The sequence below is a fragment of the Phlebotomus papatasi genome, chromosome 2 (genome assembly GCF_024763615.1).
Source record: "Phlebotomus papatasi isolate M1 chromosome 2, Ppap_2.1, whole genome shotgun sequence".
Taxonomy (NCBI): domain Eukaryota; kingdom Metazoa; phylum Arthropoda; class Insecta; order Diptera; family Psychodidae; genus Phlebotomus; species Phlebotomus papatasi.
In genome coordinates, this window is record NC_077223.1 from 64,801,218 (window position 1) to 64,819,908 (window position 18,691).

Genomic DNA, 18,691 nt, shown 5'->3' on the forward strand with positions numbered 1-18,691 from the left:
TTGCAGGCTTTAGTCTTCGAAGTTAACCCCGTTCTTTGTGTGTTAAAAAAATGTCCTCAATTTTATCCAATTAAAATTGTCATCGAAGATTTTGCGGCCAGCCCTTCAAATGTACGTTTTATGATTTATTTTTCACTTTATTTTGTAAATATTTTTTATTTGTTGGAGGTATTTCTTTTTTTTTTTGTTTGGGACATTCACAGGATTTTGGTTTATGTTTAAGAGTTTTTTTTTTATTTTCTGGGTCAAAGGAATGCTTGAAAAATTGTGTGCAATTATTTCAAAATTTGTGGTGCGGCATTTTCCAAAAAATTTTATTACACGATTTCTTCACACAAAAAAAGACAGAATTGTATTCAGAAAGTTGTAAATATTATTTATGCTGTGTGAATTTCAAGAGCACTGAATCACGAGTTGAATATTTATGTTTTGTTTTTTTTTTCTTTGCGAAAAAACAACAATTTTGGCAGTTGGGAGCAAAAAATCTGCATGAATCAAACAGTCGAATAGGGGGGAACAACTCATGAAATAACTATTATATAATATTAAATAATTTCTTTTATTCAAAATTCTCCAATTAAAAATTTGAACTTATTTATTCAGAATTGATAAAATTTATTTATTCATTTGCAATATCATCAATTTTTTAAGAGTTGTTTACCCCTCGCTCAAATTGCAACAAAGTGCAATGCTGAATGAGTCAGCCGATTGATAAGGAATCTGTCTCTTTATTCAGGAACTGATGAGCGTCCGGCACATGACGAACATGGGGACAGTTCTGCATTTAGTCATCATCCTTTTGCGCCACTCCTGATCGTCACCTGTACTCTCTTCGCCCTGAGACACTGGTTTGGCCACTAAAGAAGAGTTTCTCACTGAGGATCTGACCCCCCAAATTGGTCTGGGGTCACCCTATTATTTGTTTCCATAAGAAGAAAGCTCAATTAAATGCTATAAACAAATTTCTCAACACGTTATCATATCATTAATGAAATGCGCCAAATTTGTAGAAAGAGATAAAAACAATTTAAAATATTTTTTACAAATAAACAAGAGATAAAAAAAAGCAGTGCCTTCCTGTAAATAACAGTTGAGAGAGAGAGAGATAGATACCAAGTGAAAGTGACTTTATATACCAATAAATATAAAATTATATTTAATTTTAAGGACCTTAGATAGAAAAGAACTAGTGAATGAATTTATCGTTGGAAGAGTTCATTGATCTTAAAATATATGTTTTGTCACTCTGTTGTTCGTATTAATTACAAAAAAAATTTATTGTGGAAAAATCTAACGATAATTTAATAAGTAAAAGAACTCAATAAACATTTCATGAATGATGAATGAGAGAGTGATTGAATTCAGTTAAAAATGTAGTATTTTTTTAAAATAAAATCCATTTTATGCGATTTTAATTAAAATCTTATGTGTTTTATTGTTTTCCTCCTTGATTTTGAGGTGTAATTAAACTATTTTTAAACAGGTAATGTATCATTTAAGAACTTGTCCCAAAAAACGTGAAACTTAGGTGATAACCTTTTCGGAAGACATCTCTCTACCTGTTCATAATCCGTGAAAAGCATTCCATCTTTTGAGCTTTTCAGAAGATTTTAAACACATTCAATTTTTAGTGCAAAAAACGCCAGTTTTCCGGTTTTTTGAAGAGCTCGAATTAGTGGTTTTGATGCTGTGCACTTAAAATTAGTTGAACATTGTTTTCTCAATAAAATAATTTTAAAAGAAGGCTTAAATTCAAAAAGATTTATGCGTACGGGATCGAACGTTCTGCGGTTTCTTTCATTTCGTCATATTTTATGTTTACCGGTTTAAAATCGCTTTAAAATGCTTGATAGATCACTCCAAAATTAAGAGGCTTTATTTAGTGTCAAGGACGTAGCTAGGATTTTAGAAAGAGGTGTGACTATATTTGACGATTATCTCCAAAAGAAACTGTTTTTCGATCGCAAAAAAGAGCTCGAAAATATGCTCAATTTTGATTAATTTGAACTTATTTAAAAATCAATAAAATTCTTAATAGAACCTTTAGGAAAAACTAAATTCACTTATGAATTCTTTTTAAGGGAAACATTTTTTTTAATTAGATTTTCTCGCCGATTTTGAAGGATTTAGCCAAAGGGGTACAAAAACGTTCTGGGATCTGAGTAACTTTTTATTAGAGGAAATTCCATTTGAAGCTTTCGAGTATAATGTCCCAAAACCATATTCTCAGATCATAAAGCTTTCAGACTCTATCGACATAAAACTTATTTTAATCCAATTTTGATGATTTTAAGTGGTTTAAATAGCGCAAACACAGTCTTCAAATAGTTTTTAAAAAGCCAAGAATATTAGCTTTTCATTTTGTTTTAAGGAATTCCGATCAAAATCATCTTCAGTTCCTTTTTGAAACTTTCTTAGGAAGATTTCAACAAGCTTTTTAATTAAAATTCACCATAAAACGTCTTTTATGATGTCAAATTATTTGCAAAGACGAAAATACCTTCAACAGAAAAAATCTCCAAAATGTCTAAAACATTTTTTTGGGCGGAAATTCCGATGAAGGATAGAAATATTCCTTTTTTATGTGTTTAAAATTAAAAATTTAATTTAAATTCAATTTTAGACAGATTTTATAAACTGAAAACTTGTTAAGAAGAGTTTTATTTGAAGAAAATGCTGAGAATTTCATCAAAATTGGAATAGAAAATGCTCTTTACGCCCCCAAAAGCTTCTTCCAAGACAATATTGTTCAGCTACCATTTAAAAAATCGATCAAAAATGTCCTCAACAAAATTCTCTTACTCAAAAGCCTATTTTGAATATTTTAAAAATTAGATTTTCCACAAATTTTTCGATATATTTCATTAATTCTCTTATCGATTTTTATTAAAAATTAAACAAGAAATTAAATGATTTTGAACCTTTTGGAAAGCTCACAAAATCCAACAAAAGGCATATTAAAACAGTGAAAGAACCTTGGGTTAAAATGTCCTTAGTACTAAACCTACAGATCATTTTTGGTCGTTTTTGGGTCAAATGACAAATCGCGGTAGGGTAGGATACTCAACAAATTTGTCTTGGAGAAGAGCAAAAAATTAAAATTTAATTTTTGAAAAATATATTATATGGATATTTTAAGAAATTCATAAAGTTTGATAGTGACATTGTACCGTTTAACTATTTGTTAATTTTAAACCGGTCAATTTGACCGGGTCTTGGTAGGTTTAGTGTTAAGGTGGGCTAATATAGGCTTCAGACCTATGGCTTAGCCATATGGCTTAACTTCTCTAATATCTTATCAGTCAAGATTTTTGGAAAGTTTTAACTTAGGGTTGAATTATTAAAGGCAAATGACCTATTACATTTTGAAAACTCAATAAAATCGGTTGCTGTTTAAGGTTTTGAGACCCTCGAGAACTAAACTAAACCTGTCTAGTGTGAATACGGTCTAAGTCTCAAAGTTCTGGGTTTATTTTTGATTTTATAATACTTTTTTTCTTAATTTTTTGAATATCTTGCAGGAGAGACAACTGCATATTCCTGCCTCTCTCTCGCTATAGGACATTGTTTAGTGTTTAATTAAAATCTAATACTAGATTCAAACTTTAAAACCTGCAATATTAAAATGACCGTATGGACAAAATTAAGTGTCTTATGAGCTAAAAACATGTATAAAATAAGATATATTCAGGGGGTCCTCTCGGGGTAAGAGCCCTGTAAGCATTGCTTCTTTACTACCCCCTATATCCACTACTAGGTCCTAGACAGAGCTTAAGGGAAAAAGGTGGGTCCTCGAAGAGGTTTACACCGTTTACACACTTTCTTTAACGTAATGATAATCTGTAATTCTGTTAACGAAAGGGCTAATACCGCTATATTTAACACAAATTGTCATGGTGTCTACACACTAGCAGTAATTATCGTCAAAAATTACCTTTTTTTAAAAAAAAAATTCTAACGTTTCTGCCCGGAAGATTAGAGAAAATTTTCTTTAAAAAGGCATTTTTTAAAGAAATTGCTCCCAGTGTTTAGAGGCCTTTACTGATATAAGAGGAAAAATTTAAGAGCAATAATTTGAAACTTATTACTATTACGTATTTTATCGAATTTGAAAAAGAGAAAAACAGTTTAAACATCCTTATAGAATAATAATTTATAGCGCAAAATACCGGCCACACAAAGATCCGAAATTAATATTTTTTAACAGAGAAAAATCGAATTATAAAAATATATTGCTTTTTATTGGATTTGGGTTTAAATAAATACACTTCTTAAATACGTACACTACTACAGCTATGCTTTTCTCAGATTTTGCGTCACAATTCCGCGTATTTAGAAGAACATTCAATGGTAAGTACAGTTTATAAGTTGCTAAATTTCTTATGAAGTCACATTACTCATCTTTATTGACTTTAATCTTCCGTAATAACATGGATAATAGATGAGTTCTTCAACATCAAGACCATGAAAGTATATTCATTATCAAAACAATGTTTTCATCATTTTACGTCTTCCTAAATTAGCATTCCTTTTGCAAATTAGTTTGCCAAACTTATCTATTTCTTATAAGAAATCTGTTACTTTACAAATTCTGGCGGAAATCTCTCCTGAACCGAGTTCAGCACATGTAGTAAAAGATGGCAGTATGTCTGCTGAAGTTTTACTATCATTCGCCGTAAGAGGCGCTGGGAGTTTTCCAATCTGTCACTCCCATAAAGTTAATCGCCAGAAAAACAAGAAAGTTTTTCATGAATATCTCGCCATAAAATCCATCGGAAAATGTTTTGATTGTTACTTTATACTAAATAGGTGTTTCGGTTGCGTGTGCAGTTGTTATCTGGCGGTTTTATCGCGTGAATTTCATTTTATTTCACCGTACAATTTCGACCTATATATCTTACGTGTAATCGGAAGGGAGTGTTTTATTTTACTTGGATTTAGTAACCGAATTTCGTCAGGATGCACCTAAATGCCGATATTTCAAGTGCTCTTCAGCAGATTGAAGCAATCAAGAAGGTGGTGGACGAGTCTGATGACCCAAAACTGCAGCAAGCCACGAGTGATGAACTCAAACTCATCTTGGACATTCTGACGGATCCTGTCTTCCGGAACATTGTCCAAGTGCAGGATTCCCTGGCAGAGCTCAATACACAAATCGCCAAGCATCCCTCCATTCTTGCTGGAGATTTTGACATTACTGCATCTGGAGATCTTGTTCTCACTGTTCCAGCCACTCCTGAGTTGTATGCTGAGTATCCGGATGAGCAACGGGTTCCTAGTGCTCAGCTATCTCCTCGTGATTCTGTTAGTCCGTCCACTGTCGCCCACAACTTCAACAGCCTTTCTGGACCCATCGGAAGTGTTTCCGATCAGATTCTCTCAATGGAATCGCATCAGGTGATTACCCATCTACGTCGCTTAAGCTTCTCCGGATGAGTGATCTTTTAACTGTAGGGGGGAATACTAATTGATCTCACAGTGAGAGTCAATGGCTTTCACCTGCAATGGGTTTCCAACTCTTCTTAAAAATTACTAATTACTTTTTATCGAGGGAAGGAAAGAGAAATGTTGGTGACTCCTCCTGACGCGCCGGCTACCAAGCCCGGTGGGTGAATTTCCCTATTTCCCTTTTGAAATCCTGTGATATCACTTTCCCATGGGAAATAAGAGAAATCGGGCTAATGTTTGTTAATTTAATCAACGACCACTCCAAGTATCAGAAGGACAGCGACATGGAGGGTACCCAGCATATCCAGATAGCAAAATCTAGCGAAGGGGGGATTGGCAAATAGTTCATGTGTCTCACTGAAAATACAGCAACGAACGGTACAAACGTTCAACCTCACTATCAATTGGATTTACAGGTCACCAGGTCGTAAGAGTAATTGGATATCCCGGGAAGCTTTTCAGCGACCGCAGAATATATTGATTAATCACTGAACAGAAAGGATGAACACGCGTGAAATCCAGAGGGAGGTTGTGATTGAAAGGGGGAATGGGTGGCAGGTTGATATCTCGTTCCAGATTTTCTTTAAAACAAGAAAAATATCTTAAAGAAGTTTGGAAAAATATAGGTCAACTTTGCAATTCTAAAATGCAAAATATAACCAAATTTGCAAGGTTGCATATGAGTGGATTTCATATGATGTAAATGTATATACAGTCGAGTGTGCTAATCCGGGCGCTTCGCTATGTGGATCGTTATGACTACGCTAACTAGATAAAATCCACTTAAAATAATATTTTGATTTTTATATCTGTAATATAGTCACTACAGTAACGTAATACAACTATTCAAGTTTGAGAAAAAGCAAAAATAATATTTTTATCCATTAAAATAAGTGAGTGTAATAGACTCATTTCAATCTTGTGCCAACTGGGTTCTTCACTAAAAATTTTCTAGCAGTAATATTTTCGCTAATGACAGCTGGTTGATTGAAAACATTTATTGTTTTTTCCTTGTGAAAAAAGTATTTTAAACCCAAAGGTTTAATTAAAAGTGAATTAGCGAAAAGGCGACCCAGTTAGTGCATGTTGACTTATTTCAGTATTATCCTTATTTTTTAAATTCTCCTTAATATTTTTGATATTTTTTTTTTTATATTATCTTTCTGAATGAAACAGTGAATAATTCTATGGATTTAGAAGAAGTAAAAAAGAATTTCATCAGTCCAAAAACAAGCGTGTAAGAAGCACTCTTCGGAAAATGATCCAGTTACCCCACCTTACTAAATAGAAATATTGTTAATTTGAAAATATTTTGTAAATTTTTAAGCTTTCGATTTCAAACTCATATAAGAGCGTTGTTTACAAAAGTAAAATTGTTTTTTTACATTTTACATTAATTAAAAAAAATGTATCCATTTTATTTGGTGTGATAAAGAAAGGGGAGTTGGTGCAAGACACAGTATGTGGGATTAATATTGGTAATGGGAGACGAAGAGACACATGTAACCACTAATTTCAACCAAGTCAAAGCAAATATTTTATGGATAAAAAATCGAACATCAATTACTGGCTTTATGGACTTCATATGACATGAAAATAAACAACAACCTTCAGAACACATTACATAATACAGAAATTGCCTTGAGAATTTATCTTTAATAATAATAATAATAATAATAATTTATTTATTCACAAAAATAGGGTCAACCCTTTTACAATTGTGAAAGAAAAAAAAGAAAAAAAAATGAGATAAAGAAATTATTAAAAAGAGAAGAAGTTAATAAATTCAGAAGTTTAAATTTAAGTACAAATAAAAAGATAAAAAAAAGTAAAGAAAAAAAGTAAAGAAAAATTCCCAAGCTTCTCAGGCTTCAACTTGAAAAAAATTTCGAATGGCAGCTGCAGAAGAGCGCTTGTCATTCGGGACACTATTAAAAAAAGTGACGCCCTTAACGAACAGAGTCCTGTAAAGACATTCACCGTTCACTTTAGGCACCAACATATCTGTTTTAAATGCTATCTAATGCAACCGGGTAGGGATCCCTCATCAAAAACTATAGAAAGTGAAAAATTGCCTCCGGACCACCATTAATAGCAACCGATTCTCAGGACTTTATGAGCTCAGAAACAGATATTCTGATAGACTTAAGCGTCCGTGGTGTAACACATAAGATTAATATTAAGAAAAGACAGAAAGAGAGGCGTACAGTATGCCAAATTTTAAATGGAAAAATGCGTATCAGTAAAATATTACTGTTCATATTAATTGTTTTCTCAACCATCTAAACCTAAAGGGCAATTCGAGAAATTTTCCATGCATACCAACTCTCTTTCGGACAGTTTTCGAGTAGTTTCCATGTCTGCCAACTTCATGCGTCAATGTTCGCAGTTGTCAATTGCGAGTGGGAGGCAATCTCAAACATTTACAGTAGAGTCTCTCAAATGTGAATTTCTGATATTGGACCAATGGTTGAGTTCCAGAATGTCTATATGTCATTTATACCTTTCAAGCTCCCAAGCGTTCGAATTCAGAAGACTCTTATTATTTTTATCGTTCTAATACAGAAAAAAATAATATTAATCTTATATGTGCCACCACGATCAGGTATTATAGGGTATCATAGAAAAGTTCATTAGCAAAAAAATGTCTTGCATTTAATAAAGGGTGGCAAAGCTTCCCAGGCTTTGCGAATTTCTCAAATTCGAGACATGCTATACCTAAAAAAAAACTTTTGCATCATTTACCATTTATCGTTTCTTATCCGTTTTGAACCGATTCATGAATCACTCAAAAGATCCCCCAAAATAGTTTTAAGAGTAACAGGAGTGATTTTTGAACAAAAATCACTTATCTGTTTATAATCGGTTCATTACCGCTTCACAACCAAATTATGAACTGATTTATAAATCACTCAAAATATTGCCCAAAATACACCGGAATAGAGAAGAGCCTACATGTTTGAGACACGGGTGGTTTGAGACGCGGTAGATTATACTTTGATTATTTAAATAAACGTAACAAAAACATTACAGAGTTAAAGTCTACTAGTTAATATACTAAGCGCTTTACAAAATTTCAAGATAATTTTCTGAGTTTTGGAAGAATTTCCTTAAAGTCGAAACATAAAAAAGTGTTTCGAAAATGCCGGCTGATCCCTAATACAATTAAATTTCGGATAAAATTAGTTATCGCTTATAAATCGGATTATTACCGTTTCACAATACCTATGGTCTAAAGCCCGTAGGGGCACTTAACGATCTTCTAAAGACTATCTTTAAGAGCTACAATAATTAGAAAAAAAACGCTTAAAAAAACAAGGATATAAAGTCTCCCGGAGTGCAAAATCGCAAAAAAAAACTTCTCACTATACTATTGACAATGCTTCAAGAATAAAATTTTGTGAGGGCTCCACTAGTGAAATATCGCGTCCACAAGTGCACAATCTCCTCAAATAAATTTACACTTATGGACACCCATAATTTAATATTTTTATACCAAAATATCCACAAAATCAAATAATAAAAGGAAAACCAGTACCTAATGAAAGCAATGAAAGAGTATCAGAAGCATTACATTACATTCGATAAAATATATGAAATTTTAGCATTAAAATTTGCAAGTACATTAGCAAATATTGGATGATTGCATAAGTTCGTGGGACTGCCTAAGATAAATCTCAACTGATATTTTCTTTTAGAAATATAATTTGTATAATTACGGATATAGTCTCCATATTAATCTTAACACTTGTCCTCAAAAGATATAACCTTATCAATCTAATTTTTTAAGAAAGAACCTGTTTTTTTTTCTTGAAGAAAGTTCGCAAGGTCGGTTTAAACAGCTTCCAAGGAGTGGTTTTTTAGGGCATCAAACTATTATGTAGAGATTGAAGAAAATGATAATCTGAAGGGCCAATTTCTGAAGAATATTCTTGGTTCCGAAAAATTTCCTATTGTAACTCCTGTAATTTTGGCAGCATCTGCTATTCCATGCATGATTTAGTGTTGTTATTTTGGAAAATTATGCCCTTTCTTTTGGCCGAAATTGGAAGTTTCTATTACATAGGCCTATTGAATTTAATGAAATAGTCACGCACGATGCTTATATCGACCACTCAGAATATAATACGACTAACTCGCGAATGGCCAACTTTACAGGAGAGTGATTTAAAGCTGAGATTTTACATGCTGATCATAGGATTTTTAAGTATCGGAACCGATATAACTTTGGGAATAATTAACTTTTCGGTATAATATTCACAGGGAAGGTAGAGGGTGTCACGGAGTACCCGAAAAGCGAAAAAAACGAATTTTGCAAAAAATCGAGTTAGTCGCATTATATTCTGAGTGGTCGATATATTGTGATTGTTTCATCGCGTTGGAGTAGCTCAAAGTGATTAATTTCCCTGAAATCTTTTCAAATTTACACCAACTCTTTCAATAATTACAAATCTGCTTTTACAGCAAGTTTAGCTGTTTTTCCGTGGACCTTTTCCACTGTATGTTGTTGTATTAGATCCATTTCTCATCGCCTATCACCAATCGATTCAGAAAAGTTTCTTCATCGCAACATATCAGGAGAGAAATGGCTACATTCCCTACAATCATACGGTTCCCCTTATTCCTTTCAGTCAAAAATTGTGACACTCATCTATTGATCTTTTAAACGTATCAAAGCTTTACGAAAACGCGAAATAAAATCGAATTATTATTGTCCAATATCTTAACAATCTGTTCAATTGTTGAAAAGATTAATTTTCCTACACTTCAGAAAAAATTGAGAGATTGCTCAAACAAAAATTTTATTTACTCATTTTTCTTAAAACGTAGTTTTCTCTACAAAGTTTTAGTAATTAAATTAGAAGAGCAACATATAAATTTACCAACTTCCAGTAAGATTCTTATGACCAACTACTTCTATCGAAATCATAAAGAAAGTAAAGTATTCCTTTGAATGAAAAAAAAACACTTTAAAACAAACTAGGAAAAAACTGAATTGATATTCGCAAACGTGAGTTGTGAATCATTCAGAGTTCATCTTCTCTAAAAAAGAACGAATCATTGAACACTTCAATGCTAAAATGTTTATTTTGTTTACTCTATTTGTGAATGAATGTAGCATATGGTTTTTATAACTAGCGATAATTCTTCTGCTATTTAATAAAATTTGTGGTATGGTTAATTGCTTTGTATTAAAGAAAGATGTGTATTCTAATATTTACATGGTCTGTCTCCAGAAGACACACGTCTGTTGAGTTCAGGCATTTCCTGTAAATGCATTTAAACATTTCACCTTCTATGATTCACCTCTGTCTGTCTTCTTTTGCCAATTCCACGAATTGTTTAATTGGAAATACATTAGTCAGCGGAGGTTTTGAGAGAGAAAAAAGCCTGCGGTTTAGAAAGAAAAATAGAAATGGGAAATGGTTCAATAGTGCTCTTGAAGAGTTCAAGAGGCCTAACGCTGAAATTTAAATTTACAGTTTTCATCTCTGACGAAGAAGAGTCATCAGGGAGATGGAACATTGCCGCGTGGGATGACCAGCGATGAGGAGCGTCCTCAATCAGCAGTGAGTGAAGCGTCCACGAAGCATACCAACGAGGTGATTCCATCGGAATGGGCACAGATCCAGGCAATTGAGTTGATCAATGACGGAACGGGTCTAGGATTCGGAATAATCGGAGCCAGGACATCCGGAGTGATTGTTAAGACGATCCTTGCGGGCGGAGTTGCCGACAGGGATCAGCGTCTTCGCAGTGGAGATCATATTCTACAAATTGGCGATGTAAATCTCCACGATATGGTGTCTGAGCAAGTGGCTTCGGTTCTCAGGCAATCTGGGACTCACGTGCGTCTCGTTGTGGCGCGCCCTGTAGATCCCATGACAGCCACACAGGATGTGGAAGGCACAGCAATTGTTCCATCGCGACTCCTTACAGATCCAGCCGAATTGGAGCGATATCTCATTGCCGCTGGTTATCCGGAGATTTTCGGAGATACCTCTACTCCATCCACGCCAACGTCCTCCTCGCAAGCAGGTGGCGAACAGAGATTCAAATATGGCGGAGATATCAGTATGCGACCTCGATTGTCGCCTCCACTTGGGGATCTTGAGTTGCCGGAAACTGAGAGGTTTACCGTGGAACTGACCAAGGATAGCAATGGCTTAGGTATCACAATTGCAGGCTATGTTTGCGAAAAGGAGGAACTGTCTGGAATCTTCGTGAAGAGCGTCTCTCCGGGAAGTGCAGCAGATATCAGTGGGAAGATTCAGGTGAATGATCGGATCATCGAAGTGGATGGACAGAGTCTCCAAGGCTTCTCCAATCATGAAGCAGTGGATGTGCTCAAGAAAAGTGGAACTGTCGTGAGTTTGTGTCTCGAACGCTATCTAAGGGGACCAAAGTACGAACAGCTTCAGCAAGCCATTGCTGCCAATGAACTCAAACCCTCAACTCCAGCCACTCCACCCCATGTGCAATATCCAGGACGTCCTCTGAGTGCTTCATCATCACACTATCGTGATGATCTGGAACGTAGTGAGAAGAAACATTCAATCGGATCGGTTCCGGATCTTCTGGAGAAGCCTGATATTGTGACAAAGAAGAAGCATTCGATGGATAGCTCAGTGTTAGCAGGGAGGAAGTTGGCACATGCTCGGGACTCGTTGGAATCTAAAAGTGATCAGTTAAATAAGGATATCCCACAGGAGTCGAGCGTGTCCACATGCGAAGATGTTGGTGAGGATGAAGAAGAACTCATTGTGCACCCAAGGAAGATGAGTATCATTGAGACAGCCAATATTGCGACCATCAACAAACACAAATATCACGTTGAACCTGTGCTAACGGAAGAAATCGAAGCTTCTATCCGCAAAAAGTGGCATGCGATCGTTGGGAATGACGTGATCATCGTTGTGGCACAGATTCGCAAGTTCACTCCTGTGAGTGGTCTGGGAATCTCCCTTGAGGGCACCGTTGACGTCGAGGGAGGTCGAGAAGTTCGTCCACATCACTACATCAGGTGAGTTCTTTACTTCTTTTTATAGAATTTCCCACTAACCAGATATCTTTTGAAGATCCATTCTTCCGGAAGGACCTGTGGGTCAAAATGGTTTACTCCAGTCAGCAGACGAACTCCTAGAGGTGAATGGTCAGAGGCTCTTAGGCATGAATCACTTGGAAGTTGTATCAATTCTTAAGGAATTGCCACAGGATGTCAGAATGGTGTGCGCCAGGGATAAGAATCAAATGGTGCCATTTACAGAGGAAAATATTTGCAATGCTCTCGGATTGGGGTTCCAGAGTTCGCCCAATTTGGAGAATCTAACTCCAGCATCGGAGCGTTTGGTAAAGGCTAAATCCGATGGAAGCCTTGCTACATCGGCATCCAGTCAGACGGAGGAGAATTTCATCAAGATCAAATCCAGGTAAGATGAAGATAAATATGTGACTCTTGTTAAATTTTTCTAAAGCATTTGACAGCATTCCTTCTAATGTCATACGTGTAAGCATCTACAACTTCTTTAAATTTTCTTTGTTGACTGTATTCTTGAATCGTTCTCAGAGGATTGGAGTTGAAATCAATTTATCGAAGCACGTCCTTTTGAATCTCATGATATGATTCACGATTCACTCCTAAGTCCCCTAATCTTCTTTCTTTTATATAATAATTATGATTATAATCTTGCGATAACCTTCAATTCCATTCTCACTTAGACAGACTACACTTACTCTCCAGAGCACCTACATTTTTTCTCGTAAAAGAGATTTCAAATCAATTAGACACTCATATCACTATATTAGTACTTATATCACTATTATTACTCATATCACTTACTTACACTCTAGCGATATAACGCCCTCATGCGTTCTGAGATAGCCATAATAGTACCACACAGTGTTATACCCTAGACACTCTTACAACTTAAGCCGAGAGACGACTTAGTGGAAAATGATGGAAATGAAGTCTAACCATTATTTTAAATATAATTAGGCTAAACCGTCTCTCGGCTAATCCTCAGGTCTGTTAAGGTCCTTATTGTTGGTACCGTAAGTGCCGTCGTCTTAGAAGAGTCTTCGTCAGGTCGGGCTTTCTCCCTTCAACTCCTCTAGCTTCTACAATCCTACTGTAGCACGATTTTAAAAATAAAATCATAATACGAAACAACTTGTTAATACAGTGGGAAGCTTAGTCAAAAAAGAAGTAGACTTCTGCTGTTATCCTATCTTTTTTGTATCAATTATCGCACCTGTAAAAAGTTCTTCAGTGCGGTGCCAGTTAAAATCCCGAATGCCAAAATCCGGAATATGCCAAAATACTTCCAATTTATCATCTGAGAACAGAAAATTGTAATGGTTAGTCGGTTGAGTTTGATTGAGATTTTAAATTGAAAGAAATGTTAGACAATCGCTTTTTTCAAAGTTACAAAACCATAACCATTCATTCATTCATTTTCAACCGCTTATCCCTATTGGGGTCGCGGGCCCATGACATCCAAATTAGCAGCCCACGCTTGTCGATCCTCCGCCACTTCAGGAAGATGTTCGGGTTCGATCCCGAGGCGTTCCAAGGCAAGATTCTGAATTTGATTCAGCCACCTTGTCCTAGGTCTACCTCGAGGCCGAGGTCTCCTCACAATGGCTTGCATAGCTTTTCTGGGGAATCAAAACCATAACCGCACTTCAAATTATATGAAAGAAAACGTACGAATCATCAGAAAAAGAACTTTTAGTACTTAGTGATAGCTCAATGTTTACGAATCAGCTCAAAAATCCGGTTTGTCATACTCCTGATTAGATTCTGGATGGTGCTTTCCAGAATGTTAAGCCAAACATCAGGTAACGCAACTTTAAGTTCTTCCACGTCTTGATATTGGCGATTTTCATTGTAAACACTTCGCACAAGTATTCCCCAGATGTTTTCAATGGAGTTAAGGTCAGGAGAAATGGCGGGCCAGGGTAGAATGTGAATACCCTGAGCTGAAATCCAGTCCTTCGTCTACTGACTTACATGAATACTGGCGTTATCTTGCTGAAATGTGTATATTTCTCGTTCAAGTATGACAGCAAACTTTTTCGGAGGACTAATAGTCTCGACTCTTCATTCGATGCGAGGTATAGCGTAATTCCAGGGTTCCTCTCGCACAAAATGTTCCCCAAATCATGAGTGATCCTCCTCCAAACTTCATTTTAGAAAAATACTGCCGTTCTTTCCTTAAATCTCGCCAGTAATACCTGAATCAGTCAGGTCCATCAAGATTAAACTTCTTTTCATCTGAGAAGATGATCTGTAAAAGTACAAAGTGATCACAATGAAAAAAGACAGTGATAAAACATATGCATTACTTTAGTCCAATCTGTCCTTAAATTCTCTCGAGCGAAAACTAAGCGTCTCTCCATGTGATACGGTTTTAGTCGCGGTCTTGGAGCCATTTTAGCTCTCACGGTGTCCGGCGAACGTTGCATGATTCTTTGCACGGTTCTAACCGATACATTGAGGTCCAATGATTCCTTAATTGACCTGCAGGTGCGGGATGAATGCGAAGCCATATGCCACATATTCCTCTCAGAACGCTGGAAAAGCTTCCTTTTTCTTCCATGATCACGGTTAGAATCATATTCATAGCTCGCAGGATCCTTCAAATAATTCCAGACAACGCGATCACTGCGATCAAATTAAGCGGAAAATTCCACGAAATGGCTTCTTTTCACTGTTCACTAAGTCAATTTGGCCTTTTTATGATCCGATAAGATTTTTTCACGCGCCATCTTAACGTTTTTGACACATAAGTAAACGCTAATAAAAATGACAGTGACATTTTAAAGAATAGATCTAAGATTTTTTACAAATAGAGGGCGTGCGATTATGGTTTTGTCACTTTGAAAAAGGCGATTTTCTTAAATTTCTTTCAATTTAAAATCTCAATCAAACTCAACCGACCAACCATTACAATTTTCTTTTCTCAGTTAATGAAAATTGGGTGCGGCTATGGTTTTGTCGCACATTTTAGATCAAGCTACGGATACTCATAGTTCCTAAAGGTTACTCAAAACAGTAATCGCAAACTCTTTGTTAAATTCCCCTAAAACACAATAACAAATCGTTTCAGACTTGAATCACTAGCATCTTACAGGCCTATACTCATTTCTTTCATTCCATCAGGATTCCAACCAATCATATAATTGGTAATTTTTGCAGATCCCTTGAACCTCTAACTGGCCTTGCAATGTGGAGTTCTGAACCACAAATAATTGAACTGGTGAAAGGTGAACGTGGTCTGGGCTTCTCCATCCTCGACTACCAGGATCCCCTGGATTCCAATGATACCCTGATCGTCATAAGATCTCTTGTTCCTGGTGGAGTAGCTCAGCTCGATGGGCGACTCATTCCAGGTGATAGGTTGCTCTTTGTCAATGATATCAATCTGGAGAATGCATCTCTAGATCAGGCCGTACAGGCGCTCAAGGGAGCTCCCAAGGGGATTGTCCGGATAGGTGTGGCCAAGCCTCTGCCCATGACAGACACGTCAACGATGCAGTTGGGCGAGAGGGTGCCAGTAGAGGTGCCCCATGATTCAAGTGGTAAACACGATCCGAAGATGGAATGGCATCACAAATAATATTGGGTTATACCCAAGACCGATTTTGAGGAATTTCTCACACTCTATAGACGTCTCATGAAATTGGCGGATTTCTTTCAATATACATCATCAATGGCGCGCAAGTGATTGCTCTACCGAAAAAAATAAATAAAATGACGCAAAATGCATTGGGATTATGGGGAGGAGAAGGGTGAATGGGCATGGGGATGATTGGAGATGATTGATAAATGAGGACACATCCCCAAAAGAACCAAAAAAAAAAGACACAATCATAATAATGTTTATAGTAAAGCCCGTCCTTTTCAATTTCCCTAGACCATATTCCTAATTTTCATCCTCATTGGTCATCCTTTCAGTCAAACAGGTAAGTGAAATTTGACTATTTTCATCCACCTTTATCATCACCCGACACATTCCACAGAGACATTCCTAAGTTTCTTATCTTTTAAGTGAGGAAAAAACTTGTTAAGGTCCTCAAAAAATCGGTTGTAGGGTTGTGCAGCAAGGAGAAAAGTCGATGTGAGATAAAAGAAAAATTATCCGAATTGGACGTGAAATTTTAAAATTCTTCTCTAGCAAAATATTTAAGTAATTTGAAAAGTAAATTCCGCAATAAAAAAATGTAAGATTAATAAAAAAAAGTCTCCTTCTAAAATCGTTCCACGAGAGGAATGTAATTTTTGAATTGTAGGTGTTAAGGAATTGGAATCGCAATGAATTGTCACGATTTTAAATGGACTTTACGTAATATGATGAAGAAGTTATAATAATGACAAATTTTAGCTCAAAAGAAAAACCTATCATTGCTCTCAATAAAAAAATACTATTTAAAAAAAAATAAAATGAAGAAAATAGGGAAATAATCCTAAGGAAAAACTAGCTGATCATTTAGAAAAATAAAGCCGCAAGAGGAATTTAAATGTCAATGAAAACCAAACCACTTAATAGAAATGAAGCATTCGCAAGAAGAAAATTGTAAAATCGCTTTTCGCTGCAGGAAAATACCACACAGTATCACAACATAGTGTATTAAGAATACAAAAAAAAAACAACTCCCCAAACTCCACTATTGCTGATGAGAAGTAGTGCAATTTGCCAAAAGGAGAAATCATGCAAAATTAGTAAGAAAATATTGTTACTTTTTTCAGTACTTATTATTCCAGTATTAAGAATATTGCTGTATTCCTCTTTATTGAATTTTAATCATTTGTTAGATAATTTTTTTCCTTTTATTGTTCTTTATTGAAAAGTTAAAGAGACATCTTCGATACAAGGGAATAAATTAGGAAAAAAAGACAATTTTAGATAGTGTTTAAGGTATAAAAGAAAGATATAGAGGTGAGAAGAACTTTAGTTATTAATGATTTTATGGAAAGTTTTCTCCCTCAATGACAATTTAGTAAAAAGACATAATTATATTGCGAATGATATTTTACGTATACACCCCCTCTCTTATTTTCAGTGACTTAATTGAGAATAAAAATCTGTTGGCCACACATACGCCAAAGTTGTTTTTTTTTTCTTTTGGTCGTCGTTCAGGAGCCAATACAGTTCATCAAAGATGTTTTGGACCAAGAAACAATTGTATTTCAGTTTTTCAGGAAGCAACAGTCATTATAATTACATTTAAAAGAATAATTTTACTGCTCGAACTCAAAGAGAGAGCAGTTATATATATTTTTTCAACGGAGTTTAAACGGTAAAAGATATCAAGTTCCAGTTTTCGATGACCCCCAATAAAAAAAGACGTTTTTTTTCTTTTTCCCCCACCCCCTCCGCCCTACCAAACCATGCTTTTGTTTTTAGTTTTTATTCGAAATCGGGTCCTACAAGTTCTTTTATTTTTGGATATGTATTAGAGGTGGTCCAGACGAACATTTCCTCCAAACATACCTATGACCTAGAAAAATCGCCATCTTGAATTTTTGAAAGTCAAAGTTTAAGTGGTCTTGAAATCAGTAATGTCACTAATGAATTGGTTAAATTTCCGAGAATTTTTTTTCATTCTCGTGTTTACATGTTTTGTTAGTCCGTATTCTTGTGACTCATGCCAAAATATTCTAGAATGATTATTTCTTTACTAATTTTCGATTTCGAAGTGCTTTTGTAATTTATTAATCAGCTTGATCTCCAATAGATCTGGAAACACCAAAAGATCATGCAAAAACCTAATGATCGGAGAGCTCTATCTCGTGAGTTCGAACATTCCGCAAAACTGGGACGCTTTGCCATCCTTTTTTTTATTAGATGTTCATCTACAGTGGTGGCAAAAATAATACGACCACCCTTGATAAGGCTACTTTTTTTGACTTTTGTAATTTTTTATTCCAATACGTTGAAATAATTTTCATGTAGAAATGTTCGTAGATATCCATACGTCGAATAAGTGTTGTTTTGGCCATTAGAGATCTCCATTTTGACATATAATGCCCAGTGCACAATAAAATTTATTTTGTAAACATGTTTTTGACATTTCAATGAGAGTGAGTGAGATATAGATCTAGTTATCTCGCTCACACTTATAGAAAATTTTGAAAACATGTTTACAAACAAAAGTTATTGTGCGCTGGGCATAATACATGAATAGTGATAGTCTGCTCGGGCAATAAAATAGGACCACTTTTATTTATAGTAATAAA

At 35.4% G+C, this 18,691-nt stretch overlaps 2 protein-coding genes across 6 annotated transcripts in view; both read left to right on the forward strand.

Annotated features, from left to right (window-relative positions):
- The window catches only part of LOC129800321 (matrix metalloproteinase-2), a 35,803-nt gene extending 34,382 nt beyond the window's left edge, over positions 1 to 1,421 (forward strand). For 3 of the 5 annotated variants that reach the window (XM_055844616.1, XM_055844614.1, XM_055844615.1), the window contains one exon: positions 737 to 1,421. In XM_055844616.1, the coding sequence (XP_055700591.1) occupies positions 737 to 861 (125 nt within the window). In that variant the 3' untranslated portion in view covers positions 862 to 1,421. Of the gene's footprint in view, positions 1 to 6; positions 111 to 736 lie in introns of those variants that run through there. The other 2 variants (XM_055844617.1, XM_055844619.1) reach the window with 1 other exon arrangement.
- Positions 1,422 to 4,680: 3,259 nt separating this feature from the next.
- LOC129800310 (patj homolog) lies at positions 4,681 to 17,552 on the forward strand. The gene is made up of 4 exons (XM_055844599.1): positions 4,681 to 5,397; positions 10,932 to 12,472; positions 12,528 to 12,878; positions 15,650 to 17,552. Exons 1-4 carry the CDS (start codon positions 4,960 to 4,962, stop codon positions 16,068 to 16,070), a joined length of 2,751 nt encoding a protein of 916 aa, XP_055700574.1. The 5' UTR covers positions 4,681 to 4,959; the 3' UTR covers positions 16,071 to 17,552.
- The last annotated feature ends 1,139 nt before the right edge of the window (positions 17,553 to 18,691 follow it).